The following is a 24671-nucleotide window of genomic DNA, read 5'->3' as shown; positions in this document are numbered from 1 at the left end:
ATAGACACATGTGCATATTGAGAAAGAAATACACACACACACACACACACACACACACACATACCCTACCAGCACCACCAGCCAGCACCAGTCGTACCCTATGCCTTTTTATTTATTCTGTTCGCCTGCCGGTCATTTGGAAGCGATATCACATAGTGTTAAATCAGCGTGTGAACCCCTCCATTGTAGTGGTATGGCAGCAGCTCTGCAGCGAAGCCCATGGAGCTGCTGTCTGCTGCGCTCTTTTTAAAACTCAGTGAATCTGACAGCTGGTTTGAAGCTGCCCACTTCCCCTGGTGCCCCCTATGGTCCGCGCAGTCGCTCAGCTCCCATTGCCTCGGACATAACAGGCGACACTATCTGGCGGACATTCTGTGTCAAAAGAACTGGCTGCTAAAGACAGACTCTCTCAAACTTTTTTTCTGTATGTTTTTGTATGAGCTTCTTGCTCATTTTACGGGAGAGGGCAAGAGTGTACTCAGGCTCTGTATATCATAAAACATCAGGGTGAGCAATAGGAACAGCCAAGGACAGACGCAATGTGGAAATTGTCCACAATATCTTGCACAAAAAAGTCACAATGTTTCTTTGCTTACAGTTGCACATGGCTGGTGGTTAGTCTGAAACAAAACTGTGATAAGACATGTTTTACATAGGAGTAAAACACTGGGTATTTAGTGCTGATTAAATGGCACTTGAAGAGGAGGAGGAGGAAAAGCAAGAAAGAGCAGAAGAGGTGGGCCAAAAAACTCACAAGAGAGTGTGTGGGAGTCGAGGTTGCCAAATTGGGGCCCTTTGACAAGACGTAGTCAGTATTTAACATAACAACCCCACAGTGGGAGTGGTTGAAAGGCCCGGGTGACAATCTGTTGCGCTGTCCCACTTACTCTGTAATTAACCCATAGTCAATTAAGTCTTGATGTCGGGCCACTGGCAGATGAAGGCTATGAGTGCTCTGTCAGGTCCCACTTTGTATGTGTGAGGGCTTGACGTGGGGGAGTGGAAGCCTGTCTTTTATGCTTATATTCTCCACCGGCCAGAAGTTGCCACAATGACTCTCACTCTATTGTTGGAGAGAGATGCGACAGATCTGTCACTGTCACCAGCGCGGGAAGTTTTGCGGGCGTCTGTGTGAGTGGGTGATTGGGTGTGTTTGGGGGTGGGGGAGCCAGGGGAAAGGGTTGTGTGTGTGTGTGTGTGTGTGTGTGTGTGTGTGTGTGTGAAGAGGAGGGTTGATGTGCGCTTGTGTCTAAGCTTCTTGTCTAAAGTTGGCCGAGGAGCTGCCTGACACACAAAGCTGGGATGTGCTTGTGTGTTTTCTGCAGGCAGACGCTGTCATCGCTCCTGCAACGGACGCTGCTGGGGCCATCAGGAGGACCAGTGTCAAAGCTGTGAGTACGCACACACACACACACATACACACGTACATACAAAATGCAACACACATGCAGTAAGCCTGAAACGCTACTTGGCTCTTAACAGAATTTTGACCAATATGACTTCATACAGGTCAGTGGTAACATTGGTATTTTTAGAAGTAAGTCATTATAAACTGTGTGCTGATATTCAGTATCTTTAAAATGAAGCTGTCACTGAAGTGGACTTCTAGTAACACTCCATCTGCCAGTATGTTTTGCAAACACACTTTTGTCTCTAAGTCTAAGTTGTCTCGGGTGATTTTTATGCATCTTAGCTAACACATACAACAATATCAATCTATCTCTGATGAGCCAATAACAGCAGCCTGCTGATATATCAGTCAGGCTCCACTTCAAATGTGGCCATTTCCATTCCGAAAAAAAAAAAAAAAAAAAACTTTTACTCCTGGCATGATGGCAAAAACTTTGAAACAGCATTAGGACCATCATGTTCATAAAGATTCTCCAGTGAAACCCAGACTATCACAATTTTCTCCGGCTCCTTAAGAAAAGGTGATCTGTTGCACCTGATCAGTTGCAGTGGAAACGTTTGGGATACATTTGGCCTAAAAAGACATTACTAAAAACATGGATAAGTAGAATGTACCAGAATGTTTTTCTGTTGCTGTGATCAGAGAACAGTCTCAAGTGGATGACGTCTAATATGTAACAAAAGACCCTACGTATTATTGGATTGATTAATTGGTCCAGCCATTCTCTTAACATGCCAGTATTAAAGCATAACTGAGTGAACGGGAATAAAAATAGAGGCAATAAAGGTACAGCTATGGAAGACAGGCAGCTGGCTGAATGTTAACCGCTGCTATCCATGTAATTACTGAATGTTTCCTCTTGCGTCATATAGAGCTAGAAAGTGACTGGCCTTTTTTTTATTCTGTTCTGCCATAGACAGAGTAATAGACTACAAAGGCAGTACCCCCCCCACCCACTCCCCAACTACTGCATCATTATGTTCCCCAACACAGCGGAGAGTGAGCACAGCAGTTTTTAATGCCTCAGCTTGAGGCTCCCGCTGACTCATTGGCTGTTTTGTGTTTTTACTGTAGCAATTATGTGTAAGAGGGCGTTCTTTAGCACAAATATCAGTACGACTTTGACGCAATGGGTATGAGGCACAGCCAAGTGCCGGCTGCATCACCAGAATATCCCGTGCCCACCAATGTGTATGTGCTGACTGAATATGTTTGCTTCAAAGCGGTGATGCAATAAAAAGCAGGGGAAAACAAGAAAGAACATAACAAGCTCCCTGGTTACCACAAGAGTTCTCACTGCAACAAATAAAGTCACGATTTATTGGAATTATCAGCAAGGTTGGAAAGGGTCTTTGACCAATAACTTTGCTTAGATAAAAATACACATTGCATTGTGCTGCGCTATAATGAAGTTGCCCGGTACAACCACATTGTTGTACTGAGCAAAATACTGGAGCAGCCGGAGGTCAAGAGCCTTGCTCAGGGGCTTCAGGGAAGAGTGTTGCTCATCCATGATCTAGGGATTCAAACTAGTGACCTTCTGGACCCAAACCCACTTCTCTAACCTTTAAGTTGCTGCTGCCCTGGTTTCTGAATTTTATATCAGGTGTTTGTGGGCAGCTGCAACTTGAGAATGCGGCAGGAAAGGTCAAAGGATGGTGGTATTCATGTTTGAAGGAGCGCATGTCTGTGTTTGTAGAGTGTGTTTGTGTCGGGTTGTTTGTGTGTGTTTGAGTGTCTCAGACCTTTAAAATGTGCTCTGCTTTCTCTTGGTGGGCAGTGACAAAGACGGTGTGTGCAGAGCAGTGTGACGGTCGATGCTTCGGGCCTTACGTCAGTGACTGCTGCCACCGCGAGTGCGCTGGAGGCTGCTCTGGCCCCAAGGACACAGACTGCTTCGTACGTCAGATCACACTTGTGCTCACTCTCTCTCTCTCTCTCTCTCTCTCTCTCTCTCTTTCTTCATCTCTCAATGTCTAGCTTTCTCTCTCCTCCACACTTTCTCCTTTGCCTCATTTCTCGCTTGGTGTTCTCCCTCTCACACCTAGGGCATCACAAACACACAAATTTACACAAACCTACCTGTGTCCCTAATCTAAGAGAATGACAGAAAGCAAAGACCAACAACAAGGCAGTCACACACACATACACACAGAAATACACACATACACGCGTGCACAGCAACATACACATCTCTAACCCCTGTTACCTCACCATCCTCCCCTCCATGTGTCCATGGCTTTGTGCAACATCTGTTTGTCATCCACCCAGCACGAAAATGATCCACTTTGTTTACCGGCTGATAAATTATTTGTCATTTTACAGGCCTGTAAAAGTCTGCAGCGGCGCCTCTGATCAAAGAACAAATTGGTGATTCAGTGTTCCAATTAGTATCCCTTTTATCACCTCAAGTTCTTCCTGATTCGTAAACTTGCGTGCATGTGTGCGCACACATCAACAGAGACAATATTGTGGCTGTAATTCACAGAGAGGCTCATCCAATTCAATTACTACTGTTTCAGGCTGTGGCCACAGATGACAAAACACTTCAGGGGTTTATGGGAAAACATTTCACCATTTAGGTCATGGCTTTGGATCAATGGCTCCAATTTTTCTCCCATTTGCCGTTTGAAGAGACAAGAGACTGGTGTGTGATTTGCACTTTGCAGTGGGAAGTAAAAATGAAATGCTGCCCTAATACTCTCACACTCATATTAGTTTGGTTTCCATTCAAAATGTTTTGCATATTTTAAGCACATTTCTAAATTTCATAAAAGAAAATGCGAAATAATGCAGGTTTCTGTCAACTGCGTTATGCAAATTATCCTGAAAAGGACTCTTTAATACAATGTAATCAAATGCTCATGGCCAAACAGAAGATGAAGAGGCTGAATGACCTGCTCTCTCTGGGAATTGTACTTATTACAGTCTTCAGTATACATGGTTCATTTTGTTGTGATCATGCTGATCACTGATCAATAAAAGTTCAAGTTCAAGTTTATTTAGAGTCCATTTAGAGTGCCACTGAACGCCACATACAGTTAAATGATGTCTTTGATAGTTCTGTGGTAAATTAATAGGCTAGTGATTATTCATGGAGGGGAGGTGCTCTTTGTCAGGAGGCAATCCGCGACAGCACACCTGCTTCAAGTAGTTTACAGTTCAGCATTTCACAGAGCAGTATAGTAGCTCCTCCACTGCTGTGTTTGTTGTCTGACAGAGTATACACTCCCCGGCTCCCTGCTTCATCACTGTTATGTGAATAATGGGTTTCCATCAGCCTTAATCACTTTTTCTCCCATTTGATTTACCAACTTGGCCATATCAGCCAAGTGCATAAACTTGGGAAAAAATTTGGGAAATTTACTTCTTTTTTTTCACTTCCACCCTGCCACACTTTGTGCTCCATGCCCCCCAACGGGGCCTCTCACAGGTATGGTTTAACTTGGCTGACTGTGGTTGTGTCCCGTCTGCAGGCTTGCACCAATTTCAATGACAGCGGAGCGTGTGTGACCCAGTGCCCTCAGCCCTTTGTGTACAACCCCACATCTTTTCAGATGGAGCACAACCCCAGGGCCAAGTACACCTATGGAGCTTTCTGTGTCAAGAAATGCCCACGTAAGTCTCTTTCAGCCCAAACTCTCATAAGGAAACAAAATGCTTCACTGTGTGCACAGTGAAGCATTTGCAAAAGCATAGACTTTGTAAAAGTCCCCGTTCATGCACTTATCCTTCATCTATCCTGCAGAGGGACTGTAGACAGTTATTGCGGAATCAATAAAGACTTCAGCCTCTCATTCATCTAGATGCTAAAGCATCAGTCATAACTTCAGGTAGCTGAAAAAAACCCTTGGTCAAATGTTTTTTTTTTTTGGTATAGTTCTTGAGTGGAGCAGTAATTCAGCAAACATGAGGTACAAAGACAGACTTCTACAATACATCTAAACAAATTCCTTTGAATGCCAAATTGGCATGTACTGATGCCGCTTTTCCATTGCCAGAATTGAGTATCCCTTTGATTTATTACTTTTCCTGACAATATAAACCTAGACTATATATATATATATATATATATATATATATATATATATATATATTTTATCATTTTACAAATATGATTTAAATGTAACCCATTTCTCTCCATTAGGAGCCTTATATTCGTACAAGGAAAAATGACAGTCATTTTGCTTTGATTTTTATTGTCAGACAAAAAAGTCAAAGTCAGCTAACACTAACAGCCCCGCTCCTTCTCTGTCAGATAACTTTGTGGTGGACCACAGCTCCTGCGTGAGAGCCTGTCCCAGCAACAAGATGGAAGTGGAGGAGAACCGCATCAAGATGTGCACCCCCTGCACCAACATCTGCCCTAAAGGTAAAACCCACTGTGGAGTCTGAGGAGTTGGACCCAACATGTGAGGCTTAAAATTGGCTGAAAATAAAACATTGATTTCCTGAGTCTATATCATCCTAAAAAACGCAGAATCCTTACAAAGATCATTTGTTAAGATGCAGTTGTTAAGCTATTAGCAAACTGATTTGGTGGAATCAGTCTACAAACTGAGCCCAATGTAGCTCTATTAAAAAGTTTGAGATTCTAGCCCAAACCAACCCAGACCCATCAGGACCCATCAAGGTTAGGTATGATTTAAAACTGTAACACACCATAGTTGAGGGTGTAGTCAGACCTGCATGTGTTTTGAGAATATTAACACCTAATTTGCACACTGCACAGTGACTCTATTGCCTGTGGATCAGACTGTTCCTATTTGTCTATCTGTCAATCAGGCTACATCAAACACCGCTGATCTGACACAAATTTGGACGGATGATGCATTTATGATTTTCCTAATGGGTTTGTCATAATTTGAGGTCAAAATGTTTAATCCCACACCACAAATCCACTTGACACTATGTTCTTGTGGTGTTTAAACAAATGACGTTTTGGTCAAATTGGGAGACTACAAGTAAAGCTCCAAATGTGAAAACTTTGAAATGCTATAATTGCCATACCATCAGTCCATTTTTCTGATGTCCCAAAGGTGCTTGGTTAGTTTATCACTTTTGCCTTGTTACCATTAGAATATACAACAAATGGATTACACAATCGCATAAATGGCCAAATGTTCAGGAATTTGTCTTAGTGACATTGGTGTAGAGATAGAGAGATTGACGCCAGTTTCATACAGTACTCTGACACACATGGACAATCCATAGAGTGAAAAGCAATATGCTATGGGCTGTAGACCATGCATATCCCTCGACATAAATCACTTGATAGCTGTGCACGCACAATATGGATGCATTTGTCAAGGAAAGTGAGTCGAGTGGGCCAATGTTCCAGTATGTAATGTGGAAGTTGTACTCAATAGAATAAAAAAAGCATGAATTGAATGCACAGTATGCTCATTTCCCTCACTTCTCTCACTTTCTAGACTACCACTACACTGCACTAATATATAAGACCTTATGCAGTTAAACCTCTTTAATCTAATAGCTTTATGCTAACAGAGATGATATTGGATCAACAGTAGCCTCCAGGAATTACTTAAAAAGCTTAGGTAAAATCTAATTTATTTTTATGGCAGCGAGCTCTTCTACCACTACTTTTATACAGTACACTATATACTTAAAACTGATTTATTGATTGTAATGTCCCCGCCAAAATATCAACATCTTCCTTAATTTGAGGCTAATGCCATGCAATATCCACTGCTGTAATCACATCACCTCAATCCTCCTGTGATATGTGAGCTCATGCTTCTCCCTACCGCCTCCATTGCAAGCTTTTTATTACCATGCAGTATCTAAATCTTTTCACTTATATTCAGTCCACTATTGAGGCTCTCAAAGTTTTGATGTTCTCTGGTTGAAAATTATACAGTTGTTGCTTGATACAGATATTGATATGCAGTTATCGTCTTGTTTTTGTTTGATTTATGGGAGGAAATGGATTACGGTCTTGCCACATGCTGGTTTCCTCACCTCCCTCCTCAAGTTGCAGCTGTATGTCCAATAATCTATTTCCTGGAAGCATGCAAAAAATGTTTTCAGATGGGGAAGATCAAAATTAAAGTCAGAGAAACATTATGTTTGTGCCACCCTGAAGATTATGTGCATTTCAGTCGGTTGGGTACATCATGCTTGGAGTTACAGCCCGAACAATGTTCAAATCTACATCAGTTTGAGCATACAAACAAACAAACAAAAAGATTTCAGAATAAATAATAAATGACAGTGTGCTTTGTGGAATCAGTCCCACAGCCCTGATGAAAGCTGCTTTACAAAAGGTTATTTATTTATTCATTCATTTTTATTAGTATTTTTTTTTTATTTGAGGGGACATTCAAAATGAGCATGTTTAGGCTGTTTATTCCCCTAAATAATGATCGAGATCATGCAGTTGTTTCCCTTTTTCTTTCTCTTTTTTCCCCTTTTTGTATTTTATTTTATTTATAATTTATCTTCCTTTGTGCCATGTTTAAAAATAATGTACCCACCCCGTTACATTTACACACTAGAGTTTGAATGGGGTTGGGGTTCGGGTCAGTGTCCTGTTAAGGAACAATACAGGTTCAATCCCAAGTAAGACATTGTGACCCCACCTGCCTTATCCAAAGTGTTGTTGTTTTCAAGTGTCAAGAGTGTCAGCTAAATGTTAATACAGTTCTACTTGAGTTCAACACAGAGGATTAGCCCCTTCAGCTTGTTGCTCTTAAAAGATAACTGCTCTGCCCTTTTCTTAGCACCGAAGACAATAGTTTTCCTCTTAGTCACTCCATATAAGGGCTGTGGCATCCATCGATTGGCCAATCTTTTGATTACATCGTCACGCAGCAGGGAGGGGTTAATGAGGAATAGCCCAAGGAACTGTGGGAAATGATAACAAATTAACATTTCAGATATGGAATTGGCTGGTATAAATCACTATCAAAAACTGGTTACACCACTTAATGCCAGCCTTATTCATCATCCCCTCCGCCTCTGTCAGAAACACTTGGCTCACACAGGGCCGAAAGTGTAATTAATGCAGATGTAATGAATTCATTAGATGGAGGAATTGGCTCTGGATTGGCCCGCGCTTTCCCGAGTCATCAAAAGAATTCCAATGCACGGCGAGGGGCCGCGGCCTTGCCTGTGCACCAAAAGACGACTGCTTGAAATAAAAAGCAGCAATATATTTTCATAGAAAGCGCAAAAAGAATCAATGACAGAGTGGTAACAAAAAGCAGGTCTCTACTATACAAGGATGCTATTAAGAGTGTCTTTTCTATGCCCAAAAGCAATCTCCTGAGTATTTTTAAATCGTGTGTGTGTGTGTCTGTGTGTGTGTGTGTGTGTGTGTGTGTGTGTGTGTGTGTGTGTTTGCATCTGTTTTTTCAGTGTGTGATGGCATAGGCACAGGCAGCCTGCAGACAGCTCAAACAGTGGATGCCAGCAACATCGATAAGTTTGTCAATTGCACCAAAATCAATGGGAACCTCATCTTCCTCATCACCGGCATTAAAGGGTAAGCAACATCATGCGGTCTAAAGCACAAAAGTTAACAGATAACTCTGACAGCAACTATTCAGAAAAGTCAAGTTAATTCAATTCCTCTTCCAATAGAAAGAGCTAAGATTGATCTGGCAAGTAGTTTAAATATTTGTTTGTTTAATTTCTTCCCCCACACTTCACATTTGCTGCTATGCACCGTTCTATTTTTGTCATATAGAAAATGCAATCAGATATGAGATGAAATAGCGTTTGCAGGTAATTGTTAGCGGTTGTTTTCACCCTCTGTGAGTTCTAAAATACGTGATGTCCATCATCAGGACAAATTAGATGGTGCCAGGTTCACTTTCAATCTTTCCTTTGTTTTGTTTTGTTTTGTATACAACAGGAAATAAACAACATAAATGAGATTGAACGATAATGAATGAATCAATGAATCATAAAGTGCACTATAAAAAAAATCAACCTTCAAGTATTTTCTTGTGATTTTCCAAACTTGTTGGCACTTATTGTGTTGTCCTTCATCGCCAAAATGCAACCATCTGGCACATAAGTAGGATTTGTGAAAATGATTGTTTGTATTATACAGCAATTTCAAAGAGTAAGACGGCCATTAAAAAAAGAAATAAAACAATAATAAAACAGTCATAATAATAATCACAGTCATCACATCAATATAATACAGGAGCGGTAGCTAATAATGTAGAGAAGTGGGCTGATAAGCAACCAGTTGTTGGTTCAAATCCTGAACTGGCTATGACTTGAAAATGAAGGCAAATGAGACTTCTATCAAAATTAATGTCCAAATGCCCTTGAGCTCCCAAGTTTACGTAGTTGCATTTGTGTAATTATGAATGTGAATATGTGAAGCACACTGATTTCTCATGGGCAATGTCGGTAAATAAGATTCACTGAACCCAAAATGAGCCAAACATTTCCATCTTGTAGGAAAAAACACATACTGGCTGCGGATATCATGACACTCAATGATATCAGATTTCAGCCTTTAAGCCTAGTACCGCTTTTGTTAAGAAGATCATATTTTCACATTGTCACCTACAAGTTCACAGGTCTTTCTCACAAGAACCTTTAATAATGTCAGTTTTGCTGCGGCTATATTTGATTGTTGTTGCAGCAAGAATGAAAATCTCATAATATGGTGTGCTTTGGTGCAACTTCTCTTTCTCTCTCTCTCGCTGTATCTTCCTGCAGGGACATGTATCATGGCATTGGACCCCTGGACCCAGAGCGTCTCAATGTGTTTCGCACTGTGAAAGAGATCACAGGTGAGAGAAGGGCTTTGCTTCGCTCACCTTAGAGAAATCGACCAAACAAAACAATATTATTACGCCATTGTGTGAATAATGCAGCCTCTGAGGTAGCAAGACACAGGAGAAAGAATAAAAAAAAATATATGTTTTTTTCTTTTGTCAGTGAGCTCAGAAAAAAAAAGGTTTTCAATGGATATATTGCATTAATGTGTTTGTGCATGTGAGTGTGTGGGCACGCTTGTGTGGGAGTGTGTATTTATTCATTAGCTATTAGAGGTCTTAAGGGATGAGCAATATCTCGGATACAAACCCCTTTGTCATATTAAACTGCAACTTGCAGTTGAGCCAAACAGCTAATGGAGTGAAACTGCATTTTCATAATGAAAACCCAAGCAATAAGAAAGAGCAATGGCCGTTCTATCCTGCCACTTCCTGCTCTGTTCCTTTAATGTGCATTTCCACAGATGCTGATTTGATCTAATCTGTCATTAAAGGCAAGTGCAACCGGACAAATTACGCTGGATATTAAATCCATTCTTTTAATTAGGGTATATTGTCTTTTCCGAATGCATTTCCTATAGAGAAATGGGTTCTTGCCTGAAATTCACAAACACAGTGAAACTCTATAACCAAAAAAACGCAGTGCTTTTCATTTCATTGTGCAAAAATAAAGGGATTCTTTGTACTTGCTCAGTCATGATTATTGTATTCCTTCATCAAATACCCCCCACTTTCCCTTTTCCATTTTCTTTTTATTCCACTCTTCCTTTGACACATTCTTTATTAATCAGTTAGGAAAAACAGCATTTGATTATTATCCAAGAATGAAAAGAGAATTGCTTTAATTCGTTTGTTAACTGGCCCGTTGGTTTCGCTGTGCTGCCTGATCTGCCTTTAGGTTACCTCAACATCCAGTCTTGGCCCGAGAACATGACGGATCTGAGTGTTTTTTCCAACCTGGCAACCATCGGAGGCAGATCTCTTTACAGGTATGTGTGAAGGATGAAGAAGGACATGTAAATACACTCCAGATACTGCATGGGCACTGTCAGCAAGAAGAAAACATGATGATGGGCCTTTCAGTAAGCAGCCCAGAAGAAGAATCCTCTCTTGGCCTCGAGTTAATAATAGCGAGCTACTCATTTGAGGATGATCCATCTGTATACACAGGAAAAAGAGAATAGGGAAAGGTTTTAGTGTGGTGCTGAATCCATCACCTTCAAGCTTTCTTACCGACTAATGCACTGCCACTTGAGGAAGACCTGCATGCTGAAATGAACAGATACATTTTGTGAAACATATTTTTTTATCACATTGATTAAGGAAAACTAAAGGCTTTTATTTTATTTTGTTGAGTTTTAACGTTGAGTTGAATACCTTGGATTCTTGGAACACGTTTTACATTTTGCAAGTTTCCCAGGCCAGGAAAAGGTTTTATGTCTTGATCAAAGGTATTTTCAGAGGAAACAGCTGTTGATGAACAGACCTGCGTCCTCTCCATTACACAAAGCTCTTCTTTTCTTTTTCCACCTGCTACCCCTGTTTCTAAATGTGTTACATATTGTTGGTTGAGGCCTATTCAGCTTGCATGTATCTGTGTATTGAACATTCAGAGTACCAGCCATCGTCCCCTGCTGAAGTTAGCTCTCCTCCAAATTTATAAAGTTTCTCACCCTTTCCTGTATTTACACACTGGTTCTTAACCTTTGTAGCTCACAATAGCAAAAACAAAGCTTTTACCCAGTTCCTAGTTGAAGGCATACTTAGGCAAAAAGGTGAACCATGACTCCAAATGATGATTTTTATCTTCCTTTTTGAAGCTACATTATTAAATTAATTGTTGAAGGAAGCCTCAAGGCTACAAATATTCAGTCTTCTATAAAAATCAAGGCGTGCATCACACAGAAAACATGAGGATAAACTAGAAAAATATGTATTTTTTAGATTCCGTGCATCATCCCATGGGTCCCAACCCTGCAGGTTGAGAATCGCTGTCTTAGCACCAATTATCTCCTATTCATCTTGTGGGAGAAGAGAGGGTTAGCTTCTGTGTCATGTGTTACATCTTTGAATCCTGTTTGAAGGTTTTTTTTTTCATTCATTTGTGTTTTGTTCATATTTGAAGCAGACATGTGCATCAAGAGACCCATGTACACTTACGCACACTTCCCTTTTGCTTCTCAGTTGAATCTCTCTCTCTCTCTCTCTCTCTCTCTCTCTCACTCTCTCTCTCTCTCTCTCACTCTCTCCCTCTTCATGTCTGTCTCCCATGTTCGGATGCTTATGGTTGGAGCTAATGAGCTGCCGGCTGGTGTTCTTCTGTATGAAGCGTCTTTGAAGCGTCGCTGTCATGTCGCTTTGATTAGTGCCGTTTTTGGTAACAGGTTCTGTGTTCTCTTACAAGTGGCAGATCCGAGGGATAGGGCTGGCTCAGTCAAAGAGAGACCCAGCCTTGTTTTCTAAATGCCAGTGATGAACCTACACCTCAGCATTTATTCCAGTGCCATTCAGAGATAGGACCTCCTGCCTCCTCTTCCTCTGTCTAACTTGTTTCCTCCTGGTCCTCGTCCCTGCTCATTAGAGCACCTCAAATGTTTTTTTTTTTTCTCTTTTTCTAAATCTTCATCTATCTCCCCCTTTCTGTTGTTCATTTCTCTGTAATCTCTTCTTTTTCTGCATCCTTCTTTTATCGTCCTCCCTCTTTGACCTTATACTCCCAACTTGCTTGTTTCTCCTCTCTCATCTTTCTCTTATGCCCTTCCTCCTTTTTTCTCTCTCTGACATCTGATGTTTCTCTCTTTCTTCCCCCAACATCCTTGTCTTTCCCGCCTCATTTCTCTCGTTTCTGCCCCCTTCCCTTCTGCTATATTCCTCACCCCTTCCTCTCCTTGTGATTTCTCTTTTCAAAAAATTTGGAGGGGACTATGGCAAAAAATTCCTCAAGCCTCAAGCAGCGATGTGTCAGACATATATATAAATACAATTACACAGAGGGCAGCTTGCATCAATCATTGGAAACGTCATGGTCACTGATTACTTGTTTCTCTTTCTACCTTCTCCCATTTTTCCTCTTTTCTTCCCTTTCTGTCTCTTTTTCATGCTTTTTCTTTTTTCTCCTCCTTCCTTGCTCTGTTTCCTCCATTGTGCTCCTCTCCTCCTGCTGCTTCCTCTCTTTATTTTTATAATCTCACCTTATCCCTCCTACTATCTTTGTACTTTTTTACTTATGTGCTTTTCTTTCTCTTCCTCTACTTCCTCCTCGCCTTTCTCATTCTTCTGCAGTGGAAGTGGTATCTCTCTCTTGATCCTCAAGCAGCGCTGGATCTCCTCGCTCCAGTTCCAGTCACTGGACGAGATCAGTGCCGGAAATGTCTACATCTTCAACAACAGCCGCTTGTGCTTCTACAACACCGTCAACTGGACATCGCTGTTCCGGATGTCCAGCCAGAAAGTCCTCATCCGCAACAACCGAGACCCCAAGGAGTGCAGTAAGTGTGCAAACATAAAAAAAAATACTGACCTGAACTTCAAAACTGATAACTGAAGAGTTTTGTGCCCAAACTGAGATGATCATCATTTGCAAAAAGCTGCACATGCTGCCACATAACCATTGCTGACATGGAACCAAAGCCCATTATAAGCTACTATTAAAATTGTCAGTCATCTTAAAAGCTCTGATGACAAAAAGATCAGATTTTAAAGAATAGCTGAATTTTCATGATTTTTTTCAGCATATTTATCAGTATACTTATGACAACCCAGTTGCCAGAAAAAAAATGTCGCCATTTAATGTTTCTGAAATATGTTGAAATGACAGTGCTTTGAACCAAAAATATGTACAGTACAGGCCAAAAGTTTGGACACACCTTCTCATTCAATGTGTTTTCTTTATTTTCATGACTATTTACATTGTAGATTCTCACTGAAGGAATCAAAACTATGAATGAACACATGTGGAGTTATGTACTTAACAAAAAAAGGTAAAATAACTGAAAACATGTTTTATATTCTAGTTTCTTCAAAATAGCCACCCTTTGCTCTGATTACTGCTTTGCACACTCTTGGCATTCTCTCGATGAGCTTCAAGAGGTAGTCACCTGAAATGGTTTTCCAACAGTCTTGAAGGAGTTCCCAGAGGTGTTTAGCACTTGTTGGCCCCTTTGCCTTCACTCTGCGGTCCAGCTCACCCCAAACCATCTCGATTGGGTTCAGGTCCAGTGACTGTGGAGGCCAGGTCATCTGCCGCAGCACTCCATCACTCTCCTTCTTGGTCAAATAGCCCTTACACAGCCTGGAGGTGTGTTTGGGATCACTGTCCTGTTGAAAAATAAATGATCGTCCAACTAAACGCAAACCGGATGGGATGCTGTGGTAGCCATGCTGGTTCAGTGTGCCTTCAATTTTGAATAAATCCCCAACAGTGTCACCAGCAAAACACCCCCACACCATCACACCTCCTCCTCCATGCTTCACAGTGGGAACCAGGAATGTGGAATCCATCCGTTCACCTTTTCTGCGTCTCACAAAGACACGGCGGTTGGAACCAAAGATCTCAAATTTGGACTCATCAGACCAAAGCACAGATTTCCACTGGTCTAATGTCCATTCCTTGTGTTTCTTGGCCCAAACAAATCTCCTCTGCTTGTTGCCTCTCCTTAGCAGTGGTTTCCTAGCAGCTATTTAACCATGAAGGCCTGATTGGCGCAGTCTCCTCTTAACAGTTGTTCTAGAGATGGGTCTGCTGCTAGAACTCTGTGTGGCATTTATCTGGTCTCTGATCTGAGCTGCTGTTAACTTGCGATTTCTAAGGCTGGTGACTCGGATGAACGTGTCCTCAGAAGCAGAGGTGACTCTTGGTCTTCCTTTCCTGGGTCGGTCCTCATGTGTGCCAGTTTCGTTGTAGCGCTTGATGGTTTATTGTGACTCCACTTGGGGACACATTTAAAGTTTTTGCAATTTTCCGGACTGACTGACCTTCATTTCTTAAAGTAATGATGGCCACTCGTTTTTCTTTAGTTAGCTGATTGGTTCTTGCCATAATATGAATTTTAACAGTTGTCCAATAGGGCTCTCGGCTGTGTAGTAACCTGACTTCTGCACAACACAACTGATGGTCCCAACCCCATTGATAAAGCAAGAAATTCCACTAATTAACCCTGATAAGGCACACCTGTGAAGTGAAAACCATTTCAGGTGACTACCTCTTGAAGCTCATGGAGAGAATGCCAAGAGTGTGCAAAGCAGTAATCAGAGCAAAGGGTGGCTATTTTGAAGAAACTAGAATATAAAACACGTTTTCAGTTATTTCACCTTTTTTTGTTAAGTACATAACTCCACATGTGTTCATTCATAGTTTTGATGCCTTCAGTGAGAATCTACAATGTAAATAGTCATGAAAATAAAGAAAACGCGTTGAATGAGAAGGTGTGTCCAAACTTTTTGCCTGTACTGTATATATGTTGCATATCAACATTTAGACTTATAACTAATGTTGGAGCTGCGTCAGCATCACAGTTACTGTTAATGCATGCACAAAATTTTAGCTAATGTTAGCACATTACCTACTCTAGACACTGAAAATGCAACATTTGTTCTTTGTTTCCAGAAACAAAAATGCCAACATTTTTTTCCTGGCAACTGCGATGCTTATTAATGAATGAATGAATGAATGAATGAAAGCGTTTTATTTATTTGTCTTGCCTTACAACTTATCCCTTATGGGATTATGAGACACTAAAACACATATACAGGACAGTAGGCCTAATTTTTCCATTTACGAATACGGCGCAGTGGTGTTTACTTTTACCACATAAATCAGATAAATAGAAACGGAAAAACAAACAAGAAAAAAAACACAAGCTCTTTTCAAGCTTATCCCAAGCTTTCTCTGGATAGTTGCAAAATAGCAACTAGCTAACGTTGAGAGATCCATTTAACTGCATCACTGGATTCTGATCTATTGAATCAAGTTGTTGCAAAAAAAAAAAAAAAAAAGTAAAGTACAGTAAAATAAAATAAATAATATGAATATATGGTGCTTTGGGCTAAAACAATTTCATTCTGTATCTTGAAAGTTCAGTATAAAGTGATACTGTATCACCTGAGATACCAAGAATCAATTTAATGCTTCACAAGGCAAGACTTTGCCTTAACCTAACCCTAACCTCACCACTGACCAAAAAGCAGCTTTTTCCAAATAGTAACACAGCTTTTGTCACCGACTGGATAAGCGAACTCCAGTTAACTGGTCTTTAGTCTGGTGTATGTACCTGAAAGTAGTCAAAAACAGACAGACAGACAGACAGACACACACACACACGCACACTTACCCTTTATCTGCACACACATACAAGGGGTAAGCAAACACCTATTAAGCACTCCTATTCTTTTATTTTATTTCCCATTAGTAGTTCAATTAATTCCAAACTGCAACACACACACACATACACACACACTTGCATGTTTCCACGGCGACGGTAGCATTGGCGTCCCTCGCCCCGTGGCCATGAAAGCCCTGATTCAGCTCCCTGCTAACAAAGTGCTTATCAAAGGGTTTTCAGGTTTGGGGGAGTGGGTGGGGGTAAGTGTGGAAATTAGTCATCCTCTTGTGTGTATGTGTGTGTGTGTGTGTGTGTGTGTGTGTGTGTGTGTGTGTGTGTTTTGTGAGACACTGAGTTAGCAGTGCCTTAGCTGCACCAAGGTGCATTAAACTCACTGTCAGCCAGAGGGAAATGGACTCTTGATGGAATGATTGATAGTCTACATGTGGCTTTGCTGCAGATACAAGAAACTGACCATGATGCTTCCCCTCTGAGAGCACAGCAGATAGAGAAGTAATTGGAATTAATTGGTCTACTAATGGGGATTAAAGTGAAAAAGACATATATAATTAAAAATACAGTATATAGGAAATAATTGCGAAATAATGGCCCTATTATCGATTATTCATCAATAATAAATGTCAGGAAGATGTGGCACCTCTTCAGCTCTGCTGGTCCCGTCGATAGGGTTGTAATTACACATGTATGCAGTGCAGCCAAGCTTTGTGCAAACCCACAGAACTTTATTTTAAATTCTGTTGGCGATCCCAAGGTTTCCAAAGATATCAAACATGTCCTGCTGCATTACAGGGAAATGTGTCTAAAATGATGCAAAAGATATCTAGATTTTTCCTATTTGATGTAATGCTGCAGCCATAAAACAATAGCATGTTGGCTCTGAATACTTCTCTCAGTATAAGCGTGATTTAGTTTCAGTGAAGCATTACAACCAGCAGATACACAACATGTATGTGATGTTGTTGTACAACATGGAATGGAAAAAAGTAACTTTGAAGTTTCTTTGGGGAATATTTAAAGGAAAATCAGGAGTTTAGGCCGTTAATTTCTGTTCTGGCAATATGCACCTATACAGTGCATGTAGCGTCCGTAAAGCTCACTGGCTTGAAAAAAGAGAGTGACAGAAATAATAAGACAGAAACAAGCCAGGGCCACTGTAGTTTTCCTTGGCTTTGCCAGGCTGTTGCTGATGTCACTCGCCATTTAATGAGAGCGCCGTGTGTGTCAGAGATTGATCGATGGGGCCTTACACACGCCTCTTCATTAGGCTTGCCCCAACCGCACACCCCCACCCCCATCCACCATCCACCATCGACCATCGACCAAGGGTTGGCCCCCACTGGGCGACACTCCCGGGGACGCGGGTGTCACTCACCGGCCAGAGGACAGGCTGAGTCCAATGACCAGTGGCAGCATTGATTGTTACGCTTCCAGTGGAAAAGGGCTTTGGGTTTTGGCTGCGGCGGTCTTTAATGGCGGAGGTGGTGGGAATACTGATGTGCTGCCACACACACACACGCACACACACACGCACGCACACACACACACACACACACACACACACACACACACACACACACACACACACTCACTTAACTCACAGGAATGAACGTGCAGGCATAACTGAGCATAGGCATAGACACTTGTAGCTTACAAGCACAGATGCAAATTTGTATACACACACACACACACGCACGCACGCACGCACGCACGCACGCACGCACACACACACACACACACACACACACACACACACACACACACCATAATTTCCAACCTGTAAATTAGGTGGTTCCTGACACCTTGTTATCAGATAATTTCCACTTTCTTACACTGAACATTGGTCAATCTAGAACAGCTTTCACCTTCATCTAGAATATATTACATTACTGTGTGTGCCTGAGAGTGACAATAAATGTGTCGGTGTCTGTCCTCAGGCCCCTGTTTATTGGTTTATTAGGGACTCTCTTAGATAGACAGATATCAATTTCCAGAGGATAGGATAGGATCTCCAGATAGATAGATAGATAGATAGATAGAACTTTGCTTAAACCTACAGAACTTTATTGTAAATTCTAGTGGAGATCAAAAGGTTTCCAAAGGTTTTCCAAATACACCTGTTGAATTCCAGGGGAGTGTGTATAAAATAATGCACAAGACATCTTGACATTTTCTATTTGATATCATGATGCAGCAGTGAAACAATGGCATCTTTGAACATTTAATTCAATATAAGTGTGACGTCGCCTCAGTGCACATGTTGTAACCGGCACAATATGTATGGTCCACTGTTGTACAATATGAGAGAAATGTTTTGAAATGTGTGTATCAGCAAGTTCAGCCATTCATATCTCTCTGCATTCATGTGTTCTCCGTTCTAGCTGAACAGCGCATGGTGTGTGATCGGATGTGTTCGGACGCCGGGTGCTGGGGCCCGGGACCTGACCAGTGTCTGTCCTGCAGATATTTCAGCCGCGGCCGAACGTGTGTTCAGTCCTGCAACCTCTTTGATGGGTGAGGAGTCAATTTCTAAGGAGATCCACTTGTTTGATCTCTTACTTTTTTTTCTTTATTCACGTCCTATGTTTTTTTTTTGTCTGTGTGTTTCTTTTATGAGTTGCTTGGCGCAATCGTGTTGCAAGCACTTTTCTAAGCATGTCTGATTTGACTTGACGTGACAGAAATCTATGAAGCTGACCCAAAAATGAGCACTTTCCTGTAAGTCACATCATTATATTTCCCTGAGCGTACATTAATTCCCCTTGCACACAGTCATACATGACAAATAGAGGATATAAAATGGATTTAAGCAGACCTGATATGGAGAATAAAGTCAAAGCATCCACAAGGGCTCTGGAGGACGAGAGTCTAATTTGCAGTTGGCATGAATCTAATGAGATGTAGCAGAAAGGAATTTCCAACAAGTTAATAGTTAAAGGAGTATATTTTGGCTGCATGCAATTCCATTGTCCCAGATCAGTTTAGATACCTTGTAGCAAACTGTTATTAACAAAGATTTACCCATTGCTTCTGCGGCAATTTGCACCATTTGTTTATTGCACTAAGTTGTGAAATGACTGACACTTGCAATGTGGGCTTTTAAAATGTTCTCTCAATCCACTGATGTTGTGTTTTCAGTGGGGATAATTGCATTCAGGTCATCACTTAATGCCGCAGAGAGGCACATCAAAAAGACCACTGCCAATTCACCTGGGGGAAAGGAAAATACATCTCTGTAGTCATAGCTTCCATCCTCCTGTGCTACTCTTGAATGAACGAAGAAACATTGTGAATCACAACACTTGAAAAACATTAATCTAAAATAAGAATGTACCGACAGCGTCTGCCGCAAGATAAATATGATTCTCTCGCCGGCGGTGATGTCAAGTTCGTGTTTTTTTTTTTTTTTTTTTCCCAGGGGAGGAGGAGGGAGCGTGTTGCATGTGTGTGAGAGGGTGTGTGAAAGCGAGCAACCCTCGGTCATGTTGACTTGTTGCCGGTCCTTCCCCGGCGCCGTTTGTGGGAGGGGAGCTTTGAAGTTGCCTGGAAAAACAGCTCACAGCGAGAGCTTTGAAGAAGACTAGTGAGGGAAAGGCGCGTGGTCGAGAGCAACTGCAGCACACTGCTTCCACATATGCTGTAAATACTGTCAGTCACTGCAGAGTGCGGTAAATAACCTCTAGCAAGCCATTCCCCTCGCTCCACGTCACTGTCCTCAATTGTAACGGAAATGTTTGCCCAGGGATTGAAATTACCACCCGCCAAGCACCAGTTCCTCAAAAATTCGTCTTTGGTGTCTACATCAGTAAGGGTAACTGAGATGATAACATGGAAAGCTTTAAGCCTTAATCCCTATTCAAATGGGATTAGTATTACATGAGGTAGGGGGGTAAAGTAAATACGGTAGTACCAGAGAACCTGTGATTTTAGCCCCGTCCAAAACAGGCATGTCAGCAACTTTTAGAGGTTTTTTACTCACTGCTCAAAGATTACAGCATTGAAACTTTGTGTTTTTAACTTTAAAATGCCTTGTTAAAATAGCCTCAGGCTTCCCTCATGATTTTTCTCTCAGGAGAGTATTTAAGAAAAGATTTGTTTTTCTAGACATGGCGTGGGTACAGTCTGCGGTGATTGCCGTGGTACTTCTTGTTGTTTAACGAGGTTCCCTGTGGGAAATGATGTCACCAGGAAAACAAGCCAATCAGTATTCGCCCTAGTTGCTTTGTTGGAACTTGGTCTCATACAAAATCAACCAGTCGTTTAGAATCCTAAATTTGCATCAGCCCGCTCATGCTGGAGCAGCCCTGTGGGGTAACAGGCATTATTTATACCAGGGAGGAAGAAAGGGCCACCAATACTACCAGCCAATCTGCAGCCTCATTAATAGTGAATGAATGTCTCCAAATCAGCTTGTTAGATTCTTGGTGCAAGAGGAGCCCTGGAAAATAAGTGACCTGAAATGTTTTCTCCCATCTTTCTTTCATTTAAGCATTACAGTTGTGGCTTTTAGATGACTATTCATCAAATAAAACTGCCAAAGAGTGATGACACTGCCCCTCTCTCAAGTATGGAAGTGCTTTGGGAATTTTTTTGCACCTGTCTTGAGACAAAATTCAGCTGATCAGTACTGGCCTATTAATTTACTTGTGGACATCTAACAACTGATTTCTCATCCTCTGTGAATTGGTTATAAACTTTCAGTGTTGTTAGAAATTTCCCAATGTAAAAGTAACGCTGTTGGACTTGGGCTTACGTTGCACGTCTTCTCCTGTTCTCAAACTTTGCCACCCCTGTCTACAGTACGCTGTTTCTGACAGTGCGCCAAACAAATCAAAACAAAACAATGGCTCTGTATCAAAGAGGCGCTTAATTGTCTGCCTGTTACAAAGCAGTACTGTCTAAACATGTATTTCTCCGCTCCTGGATGGTTAACTAGCATAATGCCAGTTGAAACTTAAAATTACTCCCATGTGGCGACACATAGCAGCTGCGAGGCCACCGAAAGGACCAAGACAATAAAAGATCCATTTTATAAGCGAGTGAGCAAAACAGTTAACACTGGCATAATTATGAGCCTTTGTTTATAGCGAGAGTGTACTTCCGAATTTGCCTCCTCGCTAACTTGGCTGTCTGTCATGTAGTTTGGAGTTGGAGGGAGCCTTGGTCTCAGGGAGAGCTGAAGCCCTTGCTAGCATGCTCGCTTTTCTATCACACAGCTCAGACAGTGACACCTCACTAATCCGAGACTCTTGGGAATGAAGGTCCAAGCTGATTTGCATATTTAAATGAACAGCAGGACATTTCCAACCATTGTGTACAGTTTAAAGAAGAGGTTTTTCTCACCCCTACCTTTTTCAGCCATTGTCCTTCATAGCAGTGTTGGATAGGTTGTTTTTTAATGTAACTGGTTACAGATTATTTGTTACCCCATTAAAAATCTAGTAAGTAACTATTTTCATCACTGCACCAAGGTAATATAATTTATTACGTTTCTTTATTTTATAGATTTTCTGCAAAATTCTTTAAAATGGGCAAAGCCAAAAAGTCCTAAATAATTAAACCAGGCATTTTAATCTTCCTAACAGTCATCAGCAGTGATTAATCTCAATTTTTCTTTAAAAGATCTTCGATATAACATGAATTAGGATGTTTAGATTGTAAAGCCCCGCCAAAGATTTAGGTTTTCTCGGCTTTATTTGCCATTTTACTGTTGGTCATGTCTGTTCTACTAGTCATCTCTATGTTTCCAGCAGCACTTCAACACCTCATCATGTACCTCGTGTGGTTGCCTGCTGGTGCTTGTTAACTAGCTACCTTGAAGTGGCTCAGCTGGCAACTGCTGCGTCTTTGTTTAAATTGTTACAGGAGCCACAGGGCCAGAGAATAAAAAGAAGTACTTGATTATTTCTGTGAGGTGGCAGACTGGAGGGGATCATGTGTTGTGTGTATTTTGTCAGCTAATCTAGCATACCACTGGGCCTATCAGCCGAATATTTTTTGTGCACAGTTTTGACTGAATGATCAAGGACCAAGGATCATGGCTGTGGTGATTCAGAATTTTTGAAAAACTTGTTTGGAATCTTTTATCTTTTTTTTTTTTTTTTTTTTTTTTACACTATCGACAAATCATGTCTTGTTCTCACAGACTCAAGCGTGAAAAATTACAGATTTAGTGAAGACCAAGTTAACATACATGCCGGGACATGTTAGTTGGTGGATTCTTTCTGTTGAATTTTTCTCTTTAAAACTGACATTTTACATCACTGGCCTTTGGAAATTGTTCCTGTCCAGATTTTCATGCCAAGGTAAGACAATTGTGACTTGTATTCATTCAGAGAAACATAACAGCATTGTGGTCGATGGAAACATTTAGTAATTTCAGCCAGCTGCTAAAATGCCTTTGTTTAACTTATCTCTTATGGTGGCATGATAACCTACTCGCCTATATAAACTCAGATTTAAGCCCATTGTAAAACCCAACATTTTGTTTTCTCAGTATCTCAGTATCTGTAACAGACTATAATTTATATTACAGTTTTGTGTACTGCTGCAAAATGTTCCTCCCCGCCCTGGTTTATGAGATAAAAAGGTTAGTTCCAGTACCTTGGGGTCAGGAGTATGAGGTCGTAGTGTATAGATTGAGTGAAATATCTGCCTTTGTTCTGTATCCATTGTGCTGTATTGTATATCTCCATAGAATTCAGTGTTAGCTCATTAAGGATGTTTTCAGGTTAATGGTTTTAAACCTTAAGATTACTTGGCTCACCCTCGTTGTACGTCTCCATTCTTAATGAGGAACGGCGCTAATTCCCCTCAGTTTATACGTCTGTTGAATAAAACAAAGGAAGAGAAAAAGAGAGAGCGGGAGCGCGCGAGGGGAGAAGAAAACGTCTGAGATGGTGTCTCATCGGGGTGAAAGAGGAGGAAGCGGATTAGAGAGGCGTTGAAAGTGTTTAATTAAAAAAGTTGCTCTTGTGGGTTGGCTGGGCTCTGGCTTGCCGGAGGCTTTGAGGTCTGAATGGCGGCTGCGGTCCTGCTTAAATTCCTGCTAAAACAGGTCTAATCCCCCATCAGGCCGTACCCCGATGGCGCCTCGCCGCACACGCCCAGCCGTGAAGGGGGCCAATCAGGAGGAACGGCTTCAACGGAATGGAAATGACCCCAGAGAGCACCACTGCCGAGGTCTTTGTCTCCCACCCATTCTCCTCCATGTGCATTTTTTTTCTTTTTCCCATCCAACAAAAGAGATATCTCTCCCCTGCCCAAGCCTTTTTCAAAAGGATTCCCCTGGACGGAGCTTCCAGAAGAGAAATCTAATTTATTTTGCAACAAGGGGAAAGAAAGACGAAGGGAAATGTAAAGGAGAGCAACGGCTGGCTCTTTTGAGTCCATCGCAAGTATTATATATAAAAGGACACCCTATGATGTGTTGGGATGTATGAGAGGGGGTACTGTAAACACAATGAACCATTAAGCCCCTGCAAAAATGCCTTCACACCAGGGTTTAACAACAGAAATCCTGGGGTTTATTTTTTTACTTTCACAGTACTTTAATGTGATACAGCTGAACTTGGAGTTGCCAGAATGCCTTTTCCTCTTTGTGACTTTTGACTTTGTGGCTCTGAAAGTGACAAAGTCATGAAATCATCCAGTACCTCCAGGGGGTCACACACAAATTACGTTTAAGTCTAGAATCTGAACAACTTACAGTCTTTAAATTTACAATCTATAAAATACTGATAATTTATAACCATCATGATAATCCTCCTAATAATTATTTGATCATCTGATAAATAAACTGTGAGAAATCTAAAAAATAAATCTTATTAAATCTTTTGAATTAATTAGAAATAAATTAATACAGTCACAAATTGCACCGTACAGTACATAAAAAATAGAAAAGCAGCTCGCACAAAGGAATATGTTGAATCTACTTTCCATGTTTTAGTAGGATCCCGAGCACATACCCTCATTATGCTGCCACTGTGAGAAAGGACTTGTTTGTAACTGGGTGAATCCTCCTGTGAGGGCGTCTGTCCTCTGCTGCAGGCTCATCGATCTCTCTGATGTGAAAAGTGTTTTTGATCGGTGACTGTTGTTATTGACAGCAGCCAGCCCTCTGCTTACCAGGGACGCCGCACTTCAAAGGTGAAGATGATG

At 41.3% G+C, this 24671-nt stretch overlaps 1 protein-coding gene across 1 annotated transcript in view; it reads left to right on the top strand.

Moving 5' to 3' along the window:
- The window catches only part of LOC115375849 (receptor tyrosine-protein kinase erbB-4), a 149487-nt gene that overhangs the window by 54253 nt on the left and 70563 nt on the right, over nt 1-24671 (top strand). The window contains exons 5-13 of the mRNA XM_030075430.1: nt 1326-1391; nt 3192-3310; nt 4888-5029; nt 5670-5783; nt 8792-8918; nt 10115-10188; nt 11072-11162; nt 13456-13661; nt 18893-19025. Coding sequence (XP_029931290.1) covers nt 1326-1391; nt 3192-3310; nt 4888-5029; nt 5670-5783; nt 8792-8918; nt 10115-10188; nt 11072-11162; nt 13456-13661; nt 18893-19025 — 1072 coding nt within the window. The remainder of the gene's footprint in view (nt 1-1325; nt 1392-3191; nt 3311-4887; nt 5030-5669; nt 5784-8791; nt 8919-10114; nt 10189-11071; nt 11163-13455; nt 13662-18892; nt 19026-24671) is intronic.

This window comes from Myripristis murdjan, chromosome 2, assembly GCF_902150065.1.
Source record: "Myripristis murdjan chromosome 2, fMyrMur1.1, whole genome shotgun sequence".
In the NCBI taxonomy this organism is placed as follows: Eukaryota; Metazoa; Chordata; class Actinopteri; order Holocentriformes; family Holocentridae; genus Myripristis; species Myripristis murdjan.
Note: the sequence above shows the minus strand (reverse complement) of the source record. Positions and strands in the feature narration are given on the sequence as shown.